General features: G+C 44.8%; 1 protein-coding gene across 1 annotated transcript in view; it reads right to left on the bottom strand.

Moving 5' to 3' along the window:
* Rcl1 (RNA terminal phosphate cyclase-like 1) overlaps positions 1 to 16661 on the bottom strand; it is a 42477-nt gene extending 25816 nt beyond the window's left edge. The window contains exons 1-2 of the mRNA NM_021525.2: positions 16396 to 16661; positions 2242 to 2313 (exon numbers count right to left, since the gene is read on the bottom strand). Of these exons, the coding sequence (NP_067500.1) occupies positions 2242 to 2313; positions 16396 to 16531 (208 nt within the window). The 5' untranslated portion in view covers positions 16532 to 16661. The remainder of the gene's footprint in view (positions 1 to 2241; positions 2314 to 16395) is intronic.
* Positions 16662 to 18817: the final 2156 nt, after the last annotated feature.

The raw sequence follows: 18817 nt of genomic DNA, 5'->3' as shown, positions 1-18817 counted from the left end.
TCTGGAAAATAATAAACTGTGGGTACAATTTAATACCTGCAATATGTAAACTCTTCTCTAAGCTAGCTTAGCTGCTAGTCACAGTAGAACACAGAGGTACCAAACAGACACCACTCTTCCGACACACTCAGACTGCAGGTGACAGGCCTGTGGACCACTGTCTCAGCATACCAGCAGCCTGTACATTCCCTTCAAATGGGGTCTCTCACACACCCCACTTACCAAACACAAAGATCACATGACACAGGCTCTTGTGATATCCAATACCATCAGTGGTAGCTATTTTAATTTGATACTAGTTAGTGAAATATCTCAACTGATTTTATGTTAGTGAACACTCATCAGTATTCTATTTCAGTTTTTCACATATTCGTATAATTCAAACAAAAAATTCTCACTACACTTACATACGTAAGGGAACCAACTAGAATATCCTAGATGGTTTCAGAGTAAATGGACAAACAAGAGTTTCTACTGCTCAGTCTTGTGGTCTCTGGATACTTACCAGAAATAAAACCACTAGAGGAAGGAAATTCACTCAGTCATACATGTGAAAAACGTCTCTTGGAAATTTCATAAAAGAAGTAGGTTTTACTATATTAAATACCAAATCCAAACAGCTCCAGCCAGGTTCACACTCTGACCAAAGTTACTAACATCCCTCAGCAAGAGAACAGGGATCGTTCTTCTAAACTGTATTAAGTCACAACAACAAACTTGTTTGAAAACAAACTTGTTGAAAAGGGGTGTGTCATTCTGCTTACATCTACAGATTAATGCGACAAAGCGACCTGATCATTATGGGGGGGTGGGGGGGTGGGAGGACAAGGAATGTCGTATACAAGGGGCATGTGATGGGTAAGCACCCCTGTCAGCTTATCACAGTTACCAAAACCCATGAGACTGGAAGACACCAGGGCCGTGCCTGTGGTGAAGTCCAGAGAGGATTAGCTTCAGGAGACCCACTCTGAGGGAGCAGCGCATCCCTGGACCTGCTCTGGACCTGCTCTCCACTGAGTGTGGCTGAATGCTGACAGAGACCAGCATATCATAACGGTCCAGTGCCACCTATTGTTGCGGGCCGTCCAGCTGCTCGCAAGGAACAGCTGAGGGTGGGGAGGTTACAACCTATAAATCCTAATGTGCATTCTTTTTTTCCTGTCTCTCTCTTTTTTCTCTCTCTGTCTTTCCTCTCTCTCTCTCTCTCTCTCTCTCTCTCTCTCTCTCTCTCTCTCTCCCCCTCTCTTTCCAAGACAGGGTTTCTCTGTGTAGTCCTGGCTGTCCTGGAACTCTGTAGATGTAGACCAGGCTGGCCTCGAACTCAGAAATCTGCCTGCCTCTGCCTCCCAAGTGCTGGGATTAAAGGCGTGCGCCACCACCGCCCGGCCCCAAATTTGCCTTCTTTTATAAGAGAGTCAACATACAGGAAAGGCTAAAGAATCCTTTCTGGGCTACACAGAGAAACCCTGTCTCGGGGGAAAAAATATCCTTTCTGGAATGCGGGTATATAGTTCATAGAGTCATCAAAGCATGTCTGTCCTACTGCCTATTCAGTATAGGGAATATTTAAATAAATGACTACCCATGTACACAATAAAACACTAAACCGTGAGCCACAAAACATAGAGCTCGGCCCAGGGCAGCAGGAAGCAACCAGCAACAGACCATCAAAAGCCCAGTTCCATGGGGCTGGGCCATGGCTCAAGGAAGGGTCTAGAAGAGGAAGGGGCCAAAGGGACTGTCACATTTCTTGAATATATTTGTATAAACTTGAAACAAAATTTTTTTTTAAAGTAGATTTTAGTACCTACAACAATGTAGTACATCTGGGAGTTTGCTGTAAGAATTCAACACAACTGCACAGGTAAATGGACTTCAGAGAGTTTATGTATATGTTAAGTATGTCAGAGTGGGGTGCTCGTGTGTGTGTGTGTGTGTGTGTTTATGTGTGTGTATGGTATGCCAATGTTTGTACATATATGATCATACCATAAACACACTGGTCCTTCCATTTGAAACTAATATATTAATGAACCTTTTATTACAACCTCCACTTAGCACAACCTTGGTTAATTTCAAAAGATCTTCCCTGAACATTCATGAAGATGGCTTATATAAACGTAAAGTAGTAAAGTGATTAAAAAAAAAATACAATACAGTCTTTATACCACTCAAATGAGAAGCAGAGGAATGTCCGAGTAGTAACGTAGATGCTTTCAGGAACAGAGAAGAGCAGCTTACCTGTTTGGTTGATTTCAATTCGAGAACCATTGGTTATTTTATCCAATAGCCTTATAAAGCTTGCTTCAAAATCTGTGAAGGGGAAAAAAGACAAAATCTTCCATAAGGCACTATTTCTAAAAACGTACTGAGAAGACGTTTACCTGTGGTGTCACCGCTGGGGTTCCGTCTGGAACTGGCTGACAGCTCAATCACAGGCTAAGGGCTCTGGGAAAGCATTGGTGAGAACTGCTCAATCACAGGCTAAGGGCTCTGGGAAAGCATTGGTGAGAACAGCTCAATCACAGGCTAAGGGCTCTGGGAAAGCATTGGTGAGAACAGCTCAATCACAGGCTAAGGGCTCTGGGAAAGCATTGGTGAGAACAGGTTCAACTCACACCCAACAACAGAAAATAGATGTACACAGCGCTCTATCAACCACAGGACGCTAACCTCACCCACATAGAGCCTGTCAAAAAGCTTGCCATGGCAGCGTACAACTTGAACCCCTGCACTTGAGAGACTAAACAGGTAAATCTCTGATTTTCACAGCGAGCCCCCAAATAGCCAAGTACAGTGAGACCCTGTCACAAAACAAACAAGCAATTCTAAACAACTGTGGTGGTTTGAATATGCTTGGCCCAGGGAGTGGCACTACTAGGAGGTGTGGCCTTGTTAGAAGAAGTGTGTCACTGTGGGGATGGGCTTTGCAATCTTTCTCCTAGCAGCCTGAAGACCCAGTATTCCACCTGCCTTCAAAACAAGACATAGAACTCTCAGCTCCTTCAGAACCATGCCTGCTTGGATGCTGCCAGGCTCCTGCCTGGATGAAAATGGACTGAACCTCTGAACCTGTAAGCCAGTCCCAATTAAATGCTGTCCTTATAAGAGTTGCTTTGGTCATGGTGTCTGTTCTCAGCAGTAAAACCGTAAGATAACCTAATTACAGACCTCAAGGGCATGTTAATTTGGATGACACCTGTCCTTCATACTCCATACTCTCAGCATTTGGACACCTAAGGCCCAGTTTGGTGAGGTTTAGGGGGTGTGGCTTTCTTGAAGGAAATATGTCACTAGAGAAGGGCTTTACAGGCTTAAAGACTTGCACCCTTTCTAGTTCATTCTCTCTGTTTCCAGTTTGGTTCAAAATGTGAGCTCTTAGCTTCTGTTCCAGCCGCTGTATCTGTTGCATGCTGCCATGCCTCCTCATGAAGATAGACTGCCTAGACAGACAGATCCCACCCCTGTAATACACTAGCACCCCATAAGTCACATAAACTGACCCCAAAGGGTGAGCCAATCACCTGAGCAGCTCCCATCTACCCTCTCATTACTTAATGTGGCCCCACAACTCCTCTCATAGCAGATTCTGCAATCTGTTCAAAGAGCATTGGGCTAAAAGTCAGAAAGATGCCATTAAAGCTTACCGTAGTTACAAAAACAGTGACTACAGCTTACAGTTATTACCGGAGGCTTCCTCTCAGCCACGAATTGTCATTTAATCTTTATAATCATAAGGCGATGGCACCATTCCCACTGCACAGAACAAAGGCTGAAACTGAAGACTGCCAACTTGCCTAACCTGCTCAAATGACAGCAACTGCGGAGCCAGGATTTGAGCCTGCCTGTCCTCCAAGGTCCATGTCCTTAACCATACCATGACAGTTTGCCTCTCCTCCACTCACCACCTCAGAACCAAGCCCTTACTGTAGGAAATCCCAACTTATCTACAGAGCGAAGGCTTCTGCAAGCAGTTGGCCGGGCCCCAAATCAACACATCTTTTTAATAAGAACAGAGTAGACTACAGTCAACCAGTGATTTAATTTTCCAGTTTTGGGTTTCTTTGTTTTGTGTCCTGGACTCTGCTCTGTAGACCAGGCTGACCTTGAACTCAAACTCAGGAGATACTTCTGCCTCTGCCTCCCAAGTGCTAGGATTAAAGGACTGTGTCGCCGCACCAGCTTAACTTTCCAGTTTTAATTGTACCAGTTAGGCCTGTGAGACCTCAGAAGAAAAAGGCACCAAGACTGATGGGCTAAGTCTGACCCTTGGTCCCCACAGGGTGGGAGGGAAGGAAGACTGACAAGTAGCCTTCTGACCTTTGCATGAACATACACAAAATAGATACATAAAATGTTGTTTTAAATTACTACCAGCCAATGACAATTTGAATTTTTTAAATGAAAAGTTCTAGAAATAAACAATTTTCTTCTGTTCTGAGAGAATATGAGTCTTAACTTTATCCAGCATATTGAAGTCACACATTCTCCCTGCCCTCCGGTAACTTAGGTCATCTCAGCCATCATCAGGATGCACAGCATTCTGTTCAAGGCTTCTCCATCTTACCTAATGATGACTCGAAAGCACAAGGCAGTGCTGCTAGCTAGCAATGTGGTTATGCTTAGAAGCATATGCATACTATACGTCGTACGTATTTCTGTATATGGGAAAAAATGTTTACCAATCTTAGCCCTGGGGAGATTGGGGCAAGAGGATCAAGGGTTCAAGTTCAGTGTAGAATACACAGCAAACACCAGGCCATCCTGAACTACATAGTGAGACCATGACGAAGATAAAACAAAGCATTTGCACAACTGGAGCTCCATTCTATGTGCAGTTCAGGCATGAGCTGGGAAGGGGGAGGGGGTGGTGAGGGGTGGGAGATGTGGTGCGGGGTGGGGGTGTGCTGGGGGCTGTCTTGAACAAATGCCTCAAGGAGAAGTCCCATAGGCCTGATAGATTAAGAAAAGGAAGGAAGAGAAGGAAGAGCTCAAGGGAGAGAGAGAGAGAGAAGGAGGGAGGGAAGGAGGGGGGAGGGAGAGGAGAGAGGGAGGGACTTTAAAGTCATTTGTTTTGCAATCCTTGGGTGCTCTCAATCTTGACCTCAGTCAGAAGTCATGGCTGCTTGGCAGGAACATGAGTAGGAAGAGAACGGAACCTCAAAAGCCCTCCAGGCAGGATCATCCTGGGTCACGGCAGGCTGGCTGGCTCAGGAAGCCGGTCTCAGAGGAGTTCCAGAGTGCTCCCAGCAGCGAAGGCACAGCTCCATCACCTGGTGTGTAAAGGACCATCGAGTGTCCTGCCGACAGAGCCAACCCCCCACCCTCAGCCAAGACACACACCAGCCTTGCCCGTTCACCCGCCACACCTGAGCTTCCCGTCAGGATCACTCCGTGGGGACGCAAGTTTCAGAGGGCTGAAGATTTCAGAACCAAGCACAGTGTGCTGTACTGTCTGGGAATGCACAGGGTAACTCAGGGCAAGATGGAGCTGCCACCAGACACAGCAGACAGCTGTGGAAAGTTAGACATGCACAGATGTGGGCAAGGTCTACTTCTTGCCCTGGATGAGGTCATACAGGTTCACGGTACAATCTTTTCAACACCGCTTTATGTCTTAAAGTATTGTACTACAATCCTCTGAGGTTTGTATTCCAAGTACCCTAGAATCATCTTAAAGGCCCAGATTTATGCTTTAAAACAAGGGTCATCGGCACTCCGGTCTGAGGCAGGAGGACCAGGACTTTAAAGCCAATTTGGGCTACACAGACAACCCTTGTCTCAAAAAATAAAATAAATAAAAAATAAAAAGGAGCTAATTTGCAGACCCTGTTTGCTTTTTTTGAGACAGGGTCTCACTATATATTTATGTATGTATTTTAAATATTTATTTACATATCATAAATAGATTTAATATTTATTTAGAAATATCTATGATATATTTATATATGTAATGTATTATATATCATAATATCTATAATATTGTATATATGCCATGGAATTCACTATGAAGACCAGGCTGGCCTCAAACTCAAATCCACTTGAAAAGAGCAAATTTCAATGAACTATACTCAACAGCTCCAATTTAACGTTATTCTAACTCAAATGTCTACAAATAGCCATTGGACTAGCATAGCCACAGCAGTGTGCTCAACTAGCATGTGTCACCTTTAAGGCACAATAGGAAAACCTGTAGAAGTACTATGATGTGGATGACTGTAAAAAAAAAAAAAAAGTATGTGTGTGTGTGAGAGAGAGACAGAGACAGAGACACACAGAGAGACAGACAGACAGACAGACAGAGAGCAGTTACGATAAAAACGGATCCTGGAAAAAGACAAAAGTTAGTAACACTGGTTGTTTCAGAGTTGAGCCTAGAAACCAGACTCTAAATTCCTTTCTTCTTTCTATACTTTGAAGCAAAATGGAGTCAGCTGTCCCTTAACAAACCATATGCACATATATGTTTTTAAGTGCACAGAAAGTCACATAAAATGCAATTACTTTTTCACACGATTTAAAAGTTAAAAAATGATTTCATATCATTCTTTAATTCACATCATTGACAAAACATCAAATTTTGTGATACCCTCCAGTCATTAAGAATGTTTTAAAGCCTGAGTTGCAGGGTATGACTGTAATCTCAGAACTCAAGAGGCTGAGGCAGGAGGAAATGACTTCCAAGCCAGCATGGGCTACAGAGTAAAACCATGCCAGTAAAACTGGAAAAGAAAAGAAAAAAAAGAACAGTTGAAAGGAATTATTCCATGGCACAAAGGAACATTCATACTGTATTAAGAGAAGGGTTAAAAGGAACATATTCAATGTGGTTTCAAGTTCTATAGAAAATAACCGGAAAGCAAGACAATAAAGGGTTAAGTAAGCTAGTGTTGTCCTTTTCCCCACTAAGTCCTAAAGACAGAAATGACAAACACACTCCGGGTTCTCAGTTAGGAGATGTCCAGTCACTAAGAAAAAAAATACATTCTTTATATGAGATTATGTAACACTTTATAAGTTCTTGACCTGCATAACTTAAGGAGACAGGGCATTTTTCCTCGATTATGAACACAGGAAAAGCTACAGGCTGTAATAAAGTATCTTAAACAAAACCCCATGTCATGACAGTCCATGGAAGGCCTAGGAGAGCAGAAGTTACCACCCTCAGGTCTTAGACGGAGAAAAAGCAGGATGAGGATGGACTGGGTGCTTATGGAAAAGTCTGGAAGACGGCTTCCTGGGAAATGGAAATGTTCTATGGTCTGGGAATTAAGTGTGCAATCTATACCAATTATTTTAAATCCTGAATCATAAGAACAGCTTCCCTAAAGTATTACTTTTATAACATAAATGTGAAAACTGCAACTTTTGCTTATATGTGCAAGTGTTCTGTGTAATTGGGTTTTCTTATATGAAGCTGTGAAAGAGATATAAAAGCAACAAACACCACTGATGCCAGGGATCCAAACTCCCGTTCTCACGCTTGGCTGCGAGCGCTTCACCTGTTAACCTCCGGGGTTAAGAGCTTTTGTAACAACACACTAGCCTCTATTACTACATTTATAATTCAGAAAGCACACAAGTCACAAAACAAAAGACACAAAAAGATTCACCCCAAAGAGTAAGAAGAGTAGTGGTGTAGCCCTTGGAAAGTTCAACATTCAGAAAAAGACACAGTTATTGGTAAATTTCATATTCCTAAGTACAGAAAAGAAGACAAGAAGAGGGCTCCTGCAAGTCAACGTTGAACATCAATGTTCAGAATAACCTCAAGAGCCAGGCGTGGTGGCTCACGCCTTTAATCCCAGCACTCGGGAGGCAGAGGCAGGCGGATTTCTGAATTCCAAGGCCAGCCTGGTCTACAAAGTGAGTTCCAGGACAGCCAGGGCTACACAGAGAAACCCTGTCTCAAAAAACCAAAAACAAAACAAAACAAAACAAAAAACAAACAAACAAACAAAATAACCTCAAGTATAAACTAATATAACTTAGCAGAACAGATCAAAACCCCCCAAATAACGTCTCAGAAAACAGATACACATATCATCGTCATGCATTCTTCAACTAACCAATCCAAATCAGACTGAGTGAATCTCTCTCTTTTCTAATAACAAACAAAAAACAAACAAAAAAAAAATCACTGAAGATGAAACATATGAATTTCTATCTATGTCACAGGCTAGATAGAGAGATGGCTCAGCAGTTAAGAGCACTGAATGTCCTCCCAGAGGACACAGGTTCACCGCAAGATCTGATACCCTAATAGACATATATGCAGGCAAATAACATAAACATAAATTAAAATTAATTAAAAAAAGAATAACTATGCGACTACTAACTGCAGCACTAAACACATAAATAAGGGGGGAAGTCACATAGTCTATTAGTGAAAAAGCGCCCGATAAAATTCAGATCTGTACATTCTGGGTTGGTTTTTTTGTTTGTTTGTTTGGTTTTGGTTTTTTGAGACAGGGTTTCTCTGTATAGCCCTGGCTGTCCTGGAACTCACTCTGTAGACCAGGCTGGCCTTGAACTCAGAAATCCGCCTGCCCCTGCCTCCCATGTGCTGGGATTAAAGGCGCGTGCCACCACACCCAGCTGTACATTCTGTTTTGAAAGGTATGGTGCATTTACTAAATTTAACAAAGGGTTTGTTTTTAAAATAGAAGCCTTAGTCCAAGAATGAAGAAATCTCCCTTAGTCATTAAAACACCCAGGCGGTACTGAACTCCAAATACAATAGGTTTTTTTTTTCTATATACAGGATGTAAATTCAGTAAGAGACCAACAATAACTCCTCATAAAACAGAATGATTTTAAGAAAATACTGAAAGTTGCGGGAATGTGCTGTCTTCGCCTTTCTCACAGAGCAGTGCTCACCTGGTGTGAGGTAAGGCGAGCACTGCACTGTGGAGGTCCTGAGTACCGTGACACCTTTGTTACTGGACTAGGGGGCCCAAGTCAAATCCAGTCACCCATCCTTAATAAGCCACTTAAAAGAGCCAAATTAAAAGTGGAAAGTGGAAAAGAGAGCTCTATTCACATGGCTACACTGGGAAGTGGTAAAGGATTCAGCAAACCCAAGTCTTCAGGATTCCAAGTGAGATGGACTTTAGAGAGGGCCCAGGCTCCACACATCCAGGCACTCTTGGGCAGGGTGTGCCCAACTAGCGCTGACCTATCATTGTCGAGGCTCTAACCAACAGAAAGTCTCTATGCAACAAAAGCAGGATAGACAGTTCTTCTAAGTGACCACAAATTTATACTAAATAGACTTAAAAATTCAACAAATTTAAAAGAGTTAAAAATCAGTGATGCCCTCATACCATAATAAAAGTTAAAATCAGCACCACAAAGAAAACAAGAAATAATCTAAACATACTAGTGAATATCCAATCCATGGGGGAACGAGTAAGCCCCAAAGGGAAGATTTTACATCACACCAAGCTGAGAGAAATCCAGAACAACATATCAAAATGTGTGGGATACAGACAGCACTACTAAAGCACTACTGAACGGGGCAGGCTGGTGCGCCACCGCGGGCTTTTATTAGAAAAGATACATCGCCATCTAAACCCCGCAGGAATCTAGAAAAAGAAAAGCAAAATAAACCTAAAACCAGACAATGAAATTATAATAAAGAAATAAATAGAAATTAAATGAACAAATAAGAGAAACTCATTGAAACAAAGACCTATTGATCTGTTCCCCCTCTCTGTGATCATGGCGTGGGGGAGGGGGGAGGGGGAGGGCAAAGAACAGAACCTCAAATATTCTGGGCTCTACCTGTGAGCTACATCCAAAAATCACAAGAATAAATACAGTCATATTTAAAAATGGGCAACGCCATGAAGACACTTTACAGAAAACATTAGATATATGGTGCCGTATGCAAATTAATGCAATGACAAATGGCTGCACAGTAAATGTGGTCCAGGATGATTAAAATGAAAAGCATTTCAAATGCTGGCGGGGACCGAGAGACACTGTAGTACTTGTACATTGCTGGTGAAACATAAAGTGGTATGTACCCACACGGAAAGAGTTGGCACCATCTCAAAGAACCAAAGAGGCAACTATCCTACAACCCAGCATTTACAACGAGAATAGGGAGACTGAGGTCCTCACAGAAACCAGCCTGTGAGCTCAGTGGTTAAGAGCACTGGCTGCTCTTCCAGAGGACCCGAGTTCCATTCCCGGAAGCCACATAAAGACCCCAAACCATTTGTAACTCCAGTTCCGGAAGGTCTGATGTGTCTCCTGACCTCTGAGGGACCAGGGACACAAGTGATAGTCATACATGCAGACAAAACACTCATACTTGTTAGAACAAAACAAAAGAGTCGACCAACTGTGCAGAATAGTTCAAAATTAGAAGTGAGCCAGATGTTCTTCAAATAAAAAAAGAACAAGAAAGTGGTATTTTCATATTCAGGAATTTTTTTAAAAGGATCAAACTTGCTTTAAGAAAGAACTTACAATAATGTTCACTCTACAACCTATAAATTATATATGCTGCCAAGGATAACTATGAATGTAGCCCAACAAACTCCTAAACTCACTTAAAATACCATGGTTTTTGGCTAAGGTATGAACAACATTGTTGTATCAAAAGCTAGCCACCGTGAGGGGTCCTTGCCAAATGACTGCGGACGTTCTACACACAGTATTTTCACTCATCTACATTTCTGACCAACGAAACTGGAAACAGACAGATGGGGAGTAATGAGGACAATGGGTGTGAGCACAGAGGGCCCTGTGAGCCACTCCCCCTCTTCCCTTTGATTTGTTAGTTTCCTGGAGGCAGGGTGTGCACAGCATGGAGGCAGGTAAGAAGAGGGGTTGGAGCCAGGAGGATAAATGTCACAAGGAGGGATAGGGGCCATCGTTTAAGGCAGGAAAATACTCTTTGTAAGAAACTGACGGAGTCGTCATGTCTTCAAAGCAAGGCAGAAAGTCTTCTCGATGGGCTTCACGGCCACTCTAGTCCCGAGAGAATGGTGCCAGTCCACTGCTGACGCTGAGTGGCCTTCCTCATACAGATTACATAAGTGCGCAGGGCCAGGGAGGCCGAGATCTGATTGGGTGGTCACAGAGTCCAGCTCTGGATCTCTACTGGGGGTGTGAGGCCAGCCTGATCTACAAAGTGAGTTCCGGACAGCCAGGGCTACACAGAGACACCCTGTAGGACAGGAGGGTAGGGAGAGGGGACAGAGATACCTGGGACTTTATAATACCAACATAGCATACCCAACGTCTGTAAGAGAAAAATGAGCCCTTCGGGCCGGAGCCCTCCTGAATAAACCCCATCACCTCCATCACTCAGCTACCCTGGCTGTTTTACTTTCAGTAAAATGGCAGGAACAACGGAACATTACTTTCTCTGGCATGAAGAATAGAATGAGGCAGTATAATTGGTTGTTGTGTTGTTCAAGAGTGAAATATAAATTGCACGGGACTGCATTTCTGTTGCTTTTGTTTTGTTTAGTGTTTTGACATGAGTTAAGACCACTTTGCCCAGCTGACACAGAATTCGCTATGTAACCCAGGCTGGCGTTGAGCTAACTTCCTGCCTCCACTTTGGGTGCTGGGGTTACGGCAGGTGTGTGTAGAGACATACCAGGTGTCTCTACAGAGTTAACTGGAACTACTCCAGGATCGTCTGTCTTTGGTATCCAATGTCTTCCCACTATTTAAACCTCTCTGCACAGGAAGAAGGAAGTTTTATTTAACAGATTCATTTCTTTGCCTGAAGTCCCAGGGCTTGGGCATGAATTGAGTCTTCATCCACTTCTGAAACCAAGGAGGGTCTTCCTCTGCAGCCCAGACTGGCTTCTAAGTCAGCCTTCTCTACGGTAGCGGAACCTATACTACCATGTCTAGCTCCTTGTGCTGTTTTAGTAATACCTGCTGCTATCCTTAAGAATCTGGAGTATAAAGGAAAGCTTTGCCCACCCTTTGCAGGGGCGCTGCAGAAGAGCTGGCCCCAGTGGTTTGAGCATGGGAGAGCTGGTGGGACGACCAGATCCAGGACTTTGAGTTGGCCCACCCTAACATCTACCCCATCTATGAGCTGCTGGAGCACATGAAAGACTGGGTCCTGCAGATCCAAACCTACAGGACCTCCATGACTCAGGGCAACAGCAAGATATCCCAGAGGAGTCTTGGTGAGGGTCCAGTATTAATGGTGTAGCAGATGCCAGAGGCTTTGAACCAGACCAAAGACTCAATGTAATGAGTATTTGCAAGTAAAGCTATTTGGGCAGAAGGCTGTACTGTGGGACAGACACACTGCAGCTTCCAATGCCATTACAAGGAACAAATACATGATGGAGAGGCAGGAAACACAGCGGAGCGAATTGATAACGTACACAGCAGAACTGGAGACGGGGAAAGCTGCCTGCTACAGAAGGCTGCGCTGAGATGATAGAGGGGCTCAGTGGGGTCAATAAGATGTTGTTGTTGTTTGCCTTTTGCAGGGGCATGGAGGCGAGGTGACAAGGGTAGAGGGCAGATATGGAAGGACTGGGAAATGAGGGTGAGTGGGGCAAATGATGTGAAATTCCCGAAGAATCAATAAAAAAAATTATGTGAAAAAAAAAAGCTTTAGTTATTAAAGTCTACTAGAACAGAGTTGTTTAGTACCAGTACTGACACTAAATAGACTTATTGCTAATATACAAAATAAAATTCTTGACAGTGGGGTCCATAGGGTATTAACAGTTTCTTGGGCTCTCCTTACTTGACAACTCCCCCCAGTGGCATCTAAAAAAAAAGTCTCTAAATACTGTCAACATACCAGGGGATGAAACTACCAATAATATGCAAATATGTAGAAATCAGCACTTAAAAGGGAAACTTCAAAGGACAACATAATTTAAATATTTAAAAGTTCCCAATGACAGCAGGGAAAAACTTGGGACACCAGACAGCACAACTTTACCCAGTGCTGGGTAGAATCTTAATAAACCAGCTTGTGTTTTGTCCTTCTGCTCATTACATCTACGGATTGAGTTTAGTCCTCATAGAAATCCCATAAGGCAGGCACTGGTACTCCATGGCCCTACTTTACCAACAGAAAAACCCGAGGCTCAGAAATGAGTTTTGTTTTGACATTTCTTTTATGTGTAAGGGTGGGTGTGTATATACAACTGGATGCATGCATAGATCAGAGGACAGCCTGAGGGAGCACTGTGGGGTGCTCTTGTACACAGACACGTACACAAAGTGTTAAAGGGAGTGGGCGGAGCTTAAGAGAATGCATTCACCTGTAATGACCCTCAGCCACCATTCCCAGTGTCACAACAGAAGGACATCCAGAATGCCTTTCCTACATCTGCCAGGCTATTTTCTGCTCTGGGTCCACTGGGTCCCTCTACCACATTAGACTCTCCTCACTTCACCATGCTATTCCACTCAAGTTCTTCCTGTTTAGAGGACAAGTTCCCGGAGTGCAAATGCAACCAACGTCTACCTAGACTCCCCTCCTCAAAGCCTTGCACAATATGAGGCTCAATAAACTTCTGAATGGCCCTGAGGCAGCCTCCTCCACACGCACTCCCTTCGGGAGGTTTAAGGAAGCGCCTTTGGGGGAATGGGAATTGCACTCCAGCTGGACTGTACGGGGTATTCTCTGAATCTGTTCCACATTCCATTACCTGAGTCAGGAAGAGGCAGGCAGAGATGGAACATGCTACTGAGGACTGAACTATGAACCCAAATCCACATTCATGTGTTTCTGTATATGTGCATATTTTGCATACTTAACTTATGTATGTATTTTCGGGCACGTTAAGTCTACCAATTAAAAGTTGAGATGTGAATCGAGGTCCCTCTGAAAGTAACCGAACAGTGGACCCTAAAACCTCAAGTGTCAGTCTCTGTGACATTAGTACCTTGAGAAGGTGTGTTAGTTGGGTTTTGCTGTTAACTTGACACAAACCAGAGTCAGCTGAGGAGAGGAAATTCCAATTCAGAAAACACACACATTACATTGGCCTATGTATGGGCAAGCCCATGGAATGATGTCCCCCTGGGCAGGTAGATCTGCAGAATATAAGAAAGCAAAAAGGGCAAGACCATAAGCAGCAGCTTCCTACCCTGATTTCCCTTCCTGAGCAACTACAACTATAAATTGAAATAAACCCTTCCCTCCCCAGATGGACTAGGGTCAGACTGTTTTTCCACACCAACAGAACCCTAAGACATGGAGCAAAGCAAACTATGTTCTACAGTGGCACCCCATAGAATCCCAGCTAGTACTGCCTCCCCAGGTACCGGAATCCCTAGCTTTTCAGAAAAATGCCAAGGGCAAGATCCTGCTTTTGAAAGAAAAAGGAACCCACATGTGAGTTCCTAGAAACATTGAAATACTGTATTAGAAGGCACCTATCAAGTCAACTCTGAATTCTATCTTATGGGTAACATATTTGTGAAAGAAAGCCCAAGTCTCCATGCTAAAGCACTTGCAATCTTAATTAATTAATTAATTAATTAATTAATTAACTAATTAATTAATTAATTAAAGTAAAACCTTGTGCCCAGTGGTCACAGTAGAAGCAAGGTCTCTAGGCTAATCTGGGGTTGGAAACACAACACAGCAGCCCAAGCAATAACCTCTCCCAAGGACCAGATTTAAAACTGGGGGTGCAGAGGGAGTGGGGGTAAGAGATTTGAGAGAATGGAGTACAACCAATTTAGTCATCATCTCTCCTCAAACTCTGAGGTTTTTGACTGTTTGCTTTCAGGTTTTGTTTCTGTTAAACGGTCTTGTTTTTTTTTTTTCCCAAAACAAGGTCTGACTATGCAGCTCTGGCTAGGTTAGAACTCACAAGTGAGCCAGCCGGTGGTGGCGCACGCCTTTAATCCCAGCACTCGGGAGGCAGAGGCAGGCGGATTTCTGAGTTCGAGGCCAGCCTGGTCTACAAAGTGAGTTCCAGGACAGCCAGGGCTACACAGAGAAACCCTGTCTCGAAAAAGAAAAAAACAAAAAACAAAAAAACAAAACCAAAAAAAAAAAAAAAAGAACTCACAAGTGTAGACCAGGCTGACCTCTAACTCAGAGACACACTGTGTGGCCCAAGCTGGCCTTGAACTTGGGATCCTCCTGCCTCAGCCTACAGAGTGCTAGGATTACAAGGCTGTGTCACCAAGCCCAGTGCTCTCTCCAACAGGGAAGACAGACTTTACTCACTCCCTTAACAAGCCTTCTGTTTTTTTTTTCTTTCCTAACCTATTTCCATCACCATGCACAAAACGTTTACAGTGGTAGCAATGAAATTATTAAAAAAAAATTCAGACATGATGAAATAATCTAGCCCTCTAGTAAGAAAAGAAAAAAAAAAAAAAAAACCTCGCAAAAATAAACATACCAGCCTGACCCAGGAGGTCTCCTGAACGAACTACAACCCCCCCCCCCCTTTCAGGCTACTGATAGTTTTTTTTTTTTTTCTCTTTTTGGTTTTAATTGGTTCAATTGTCTTTATCAGAAGGGATCTTGGAGACACTTTTGAACACGCACCTAAATTCTAGGGGAACAGCTGCAAACCAAAGCCATTTAACAAGACGCGGGTTCAAATGATGGGTTCAACCTATCTATCTACCTTTGTGAGACAGATAAATCAATAAGACCTTTGAAGCCTGCAGTTTAATGTTTGGCCTTCCTTTTCCTTAAGCCAAGACAACTACGTCTACGACGTAAAAACTATCTTGGTTGAGCGCTCAGGAGCAGACCTGTAATCCCAGCACTCGGGAGGTGGGGAGGTAGAAGGAACAGGACTTGAAGGGCATCCTCAGTTACATACATAGTTTGAAGGCAACCTGAGCAACATGAGACTCCGGTTCAAGAAAAACAAAACAAAACCCTATTACAAAGCTTCGCTACTGCGCACATCGGTGACTAATAGAAACAAGCGCATCGTTTAAAAATAAAATTTTATAATACACTTCCGAAGAGATAGGGCGGGGGTGTGGTGGGGGGGGGAGGAGATAAATAATGGCGACAAAAACTGGTGTCCAAGCGGGGCAGCGGTTTCAGAGACCTGCTTTGGATGAGATTGGGAAACCAATCTGTGGTACTTTTCTCTCTAATGTCTCACTCAATCACTAGATGTTGGTCCAATAAACTGTTTGTTTTTCTCCAGGGAGGTTTATGGCGAAAGCAAGAGACTCAAGAGAGGGAAGCGAGTGGGCGATGCCTACGATTCGTAGCAACAAGCTAGCCAGGAAAACGTGCAGCTGTTTACTACCCGTGCCCAGGAGCCACAGGGCATCCTTCCACGCGTGGCGCAGCTCGCGGACAGATCTGTCGCCCGACCACCATCCCTCCCACGCGCCCAGTGGCCACTCCGGGCTACGACCCCGGGTCCTCCCTCCTCGCGCCCCCTCCCAAGTCACCTCGGAGGCCCGGGTTGTCGTCCCTGGCGCGAATCCTGCGGATCTTGACCGGTCGCCCGCTCAGGGTGGACAGGACCAGCCGCTGGCGCAAGAAGTTACACCCCGCGTAGCTGAGTGAGTGCGCCTGGGTCGCCATGTGCGCGCCGTCCGCAGAGGCCCGGGACCCGGGACCCGGGAGCGCGACCAGGACCAAGGCAGCCCCCGACGCGTCCACGTGGTTTAGAACAGGAAGACAGAGCGACTAGACACCGGGTCAGAGGGGAGCGGGGCGGAGCCAGCGGCCGCCCGCCCGCCTCCTCCCCTGGCTGGGGCGGCCCGGCCTCCGAGGCACACTACCATTGGCCCACGAGGGATCTGGGTGTTGCCCTCTCTGCGTCGCCATTGGTCTGCGCTGTAGCTGGGCGGTGCTCATGCCGCGTTGCCATTGGCCGGTAGTGAAAGAGGGCGGTGCCCGGGCCCCAGCAACAGCGCGCGGCTGGAGGGACCCAGTTAGTGCTGCGGGGAAACCCCGGCGCCCAGACGCCTTGGGGGTCTGTCTGTCTGTCTGTGCCGGACTTTCACGGCCTATGCGATAAAGGAGGCAATGGCTCCGCCTGGGTGCCCACAGCTGGTGGTACTTAGCAACGTACCTACGGCAGCCCCGGGCAAGGATGCTAGCTAGCCTCTCCCGCGTTTTCCTGCCACCGAAGAGAACAGGATTGACACGCTTACCCTGTTGTAGGCGCCTTGTCTGGGTCTGAGCCGAAATCCTCTGAGGTGCAGCCTGCAATCTTTCACTCCCGGGAAATTGCCAAGCTGTCAGAGGCTGCCTGAACTAGGACCCCGAGCCTTTAGACAAGAGACCGCTGCTTATTTTGTAATGAGGGGCCTCTCTTTGTCCCTTTCTCAGCTGCCCCTTCGTTCATATTCTTTGAGTTTGGTGTCAAGACATATCTGTAACCTCGCATGACTCAAAATGGACAGTTGCAATAACTTCAAGACATACATGCTCATGCATGCACGGGGGATGGGTGGGTGGAGATCTTGCTTTTCCATCTGTCCTGTCATCCAAGCTTGCACTACAAAACCTTTCTAAATATTGTACTGTTTCACGCCTCCATTAAAAAAACAATCAAATGACTACCAACTTAGGAACGCAGTGGTCTTAGTGTTAGGTTTACAGCCAGCCATTCACGGGCTGTAACCCCAGACCTTAAGTCCCAGAAAGCACAGTGAAGGATGGAGTAGAAGCTGGAGAAAGAAAAAAAAGGGGGCCATCCTAAGCGAGTGAGAGTCCCAAGGAAACCCCGAGGAGCATCAGTGGCCATCAGAGAAGAGTCTACGGATCAGCCCTGAAATCCACTGAGGCAGCTAACCCACTTACCACAACGCCATTCTGTTAAGACTGCCTTTACACAGCTAAGCGGCATCTGACAGGCAGCGTTCTTTGGAAAAGCTCCAGGACCCATAGGCTCTCCTCTAAACGTTGTTGTGAAGAATACTAAAGCACCAGGGGTACTTTCACATCAGGAATGGATTTTTCATTTTCTTTTTTAATGCTATCTCGTTTAATTACTCAATAGTCTTTAGAAAAAAGATATTATTCAATAAAGAATGCTCACATCCGTTCAGAGCTCACTGCTTTCAATGGAGACCTTCTGAGTTTTATTCCATCAGCGTCTCACCTCTGCTTCTAGATTTTCAAACCCACCTGGAATTGCAGGCCAATAGTACTGAGGTATCAATTCTCCTAGTCTTCAGGCAATGACTGTCCTGGGCTGACATGGAAATACCCAGGCTCTCTTTGCACATCCAGGAGGTAACTCTGGGGTGTCCTTTCAGCTCCAGTTTCTGGCTGTGGCATCCTCTTGGTTAAGCACCATCTCCTGGCTTCTTTCCCTGTATCCCTTCCCAGCTTCTCTCTGATACGTGCTAGAAATAACTCTCAAATAAATTATGTCCACTCTCATTTTTTGCCTCCGCGTCTTCTGGGCAATTGAGAATAAGTCCTGACTTATAAAATCTGAGAACTGAGATGTAGAAGGGGGAGGGGGAGCTTGTTGTAAGCAACACAGTAAATGGCAGAATCACAATGACAGCTCCATTTACTAAGCTATTCTTTTAGACTTCTAAACCTTCTGGGGGATGCGGGGGTAGGGGAGAAGCGTCTTCAGCATAGTTGGAATGCAGCAAAAGCCACATAGAAGAGAGCTAACTGGCCCAGTAGCCAGAATCAAGTGCCAGACAGGGTATCGAGTAAGCCAGCAGACAGTTTCACTCATCACCCCTAGACTCCCTGACTGGTCTTTGGTAGCACCTTCACTAATGCCATCTGAGGTAAAGATGAGCTGTTTCACCAAGTCCTGTCCACATTGCATAGCCACAAATTAGTGCCAGCTACGGGGTTGGGTGATTTGTTACACAATAATAAGTAACTGAAAGT

The sequence above is a fragment of the Mus musculus genome, chromosome 19 (genome assembly GCF_000001635.26).
Source record: "Mus musculus strain C57BL/6J chromosome 19, GRCm38.p6 C57BL/6J".
Classification (NCBI taxonomy): Eukaryota; Metazoa; Chordata; class Mammalia; order Rodentia; family Muridae; genus Mus; species Mus musculus.
This window is presented reverse-complemented; position numbering and strand designations above follow the sequence as displayed.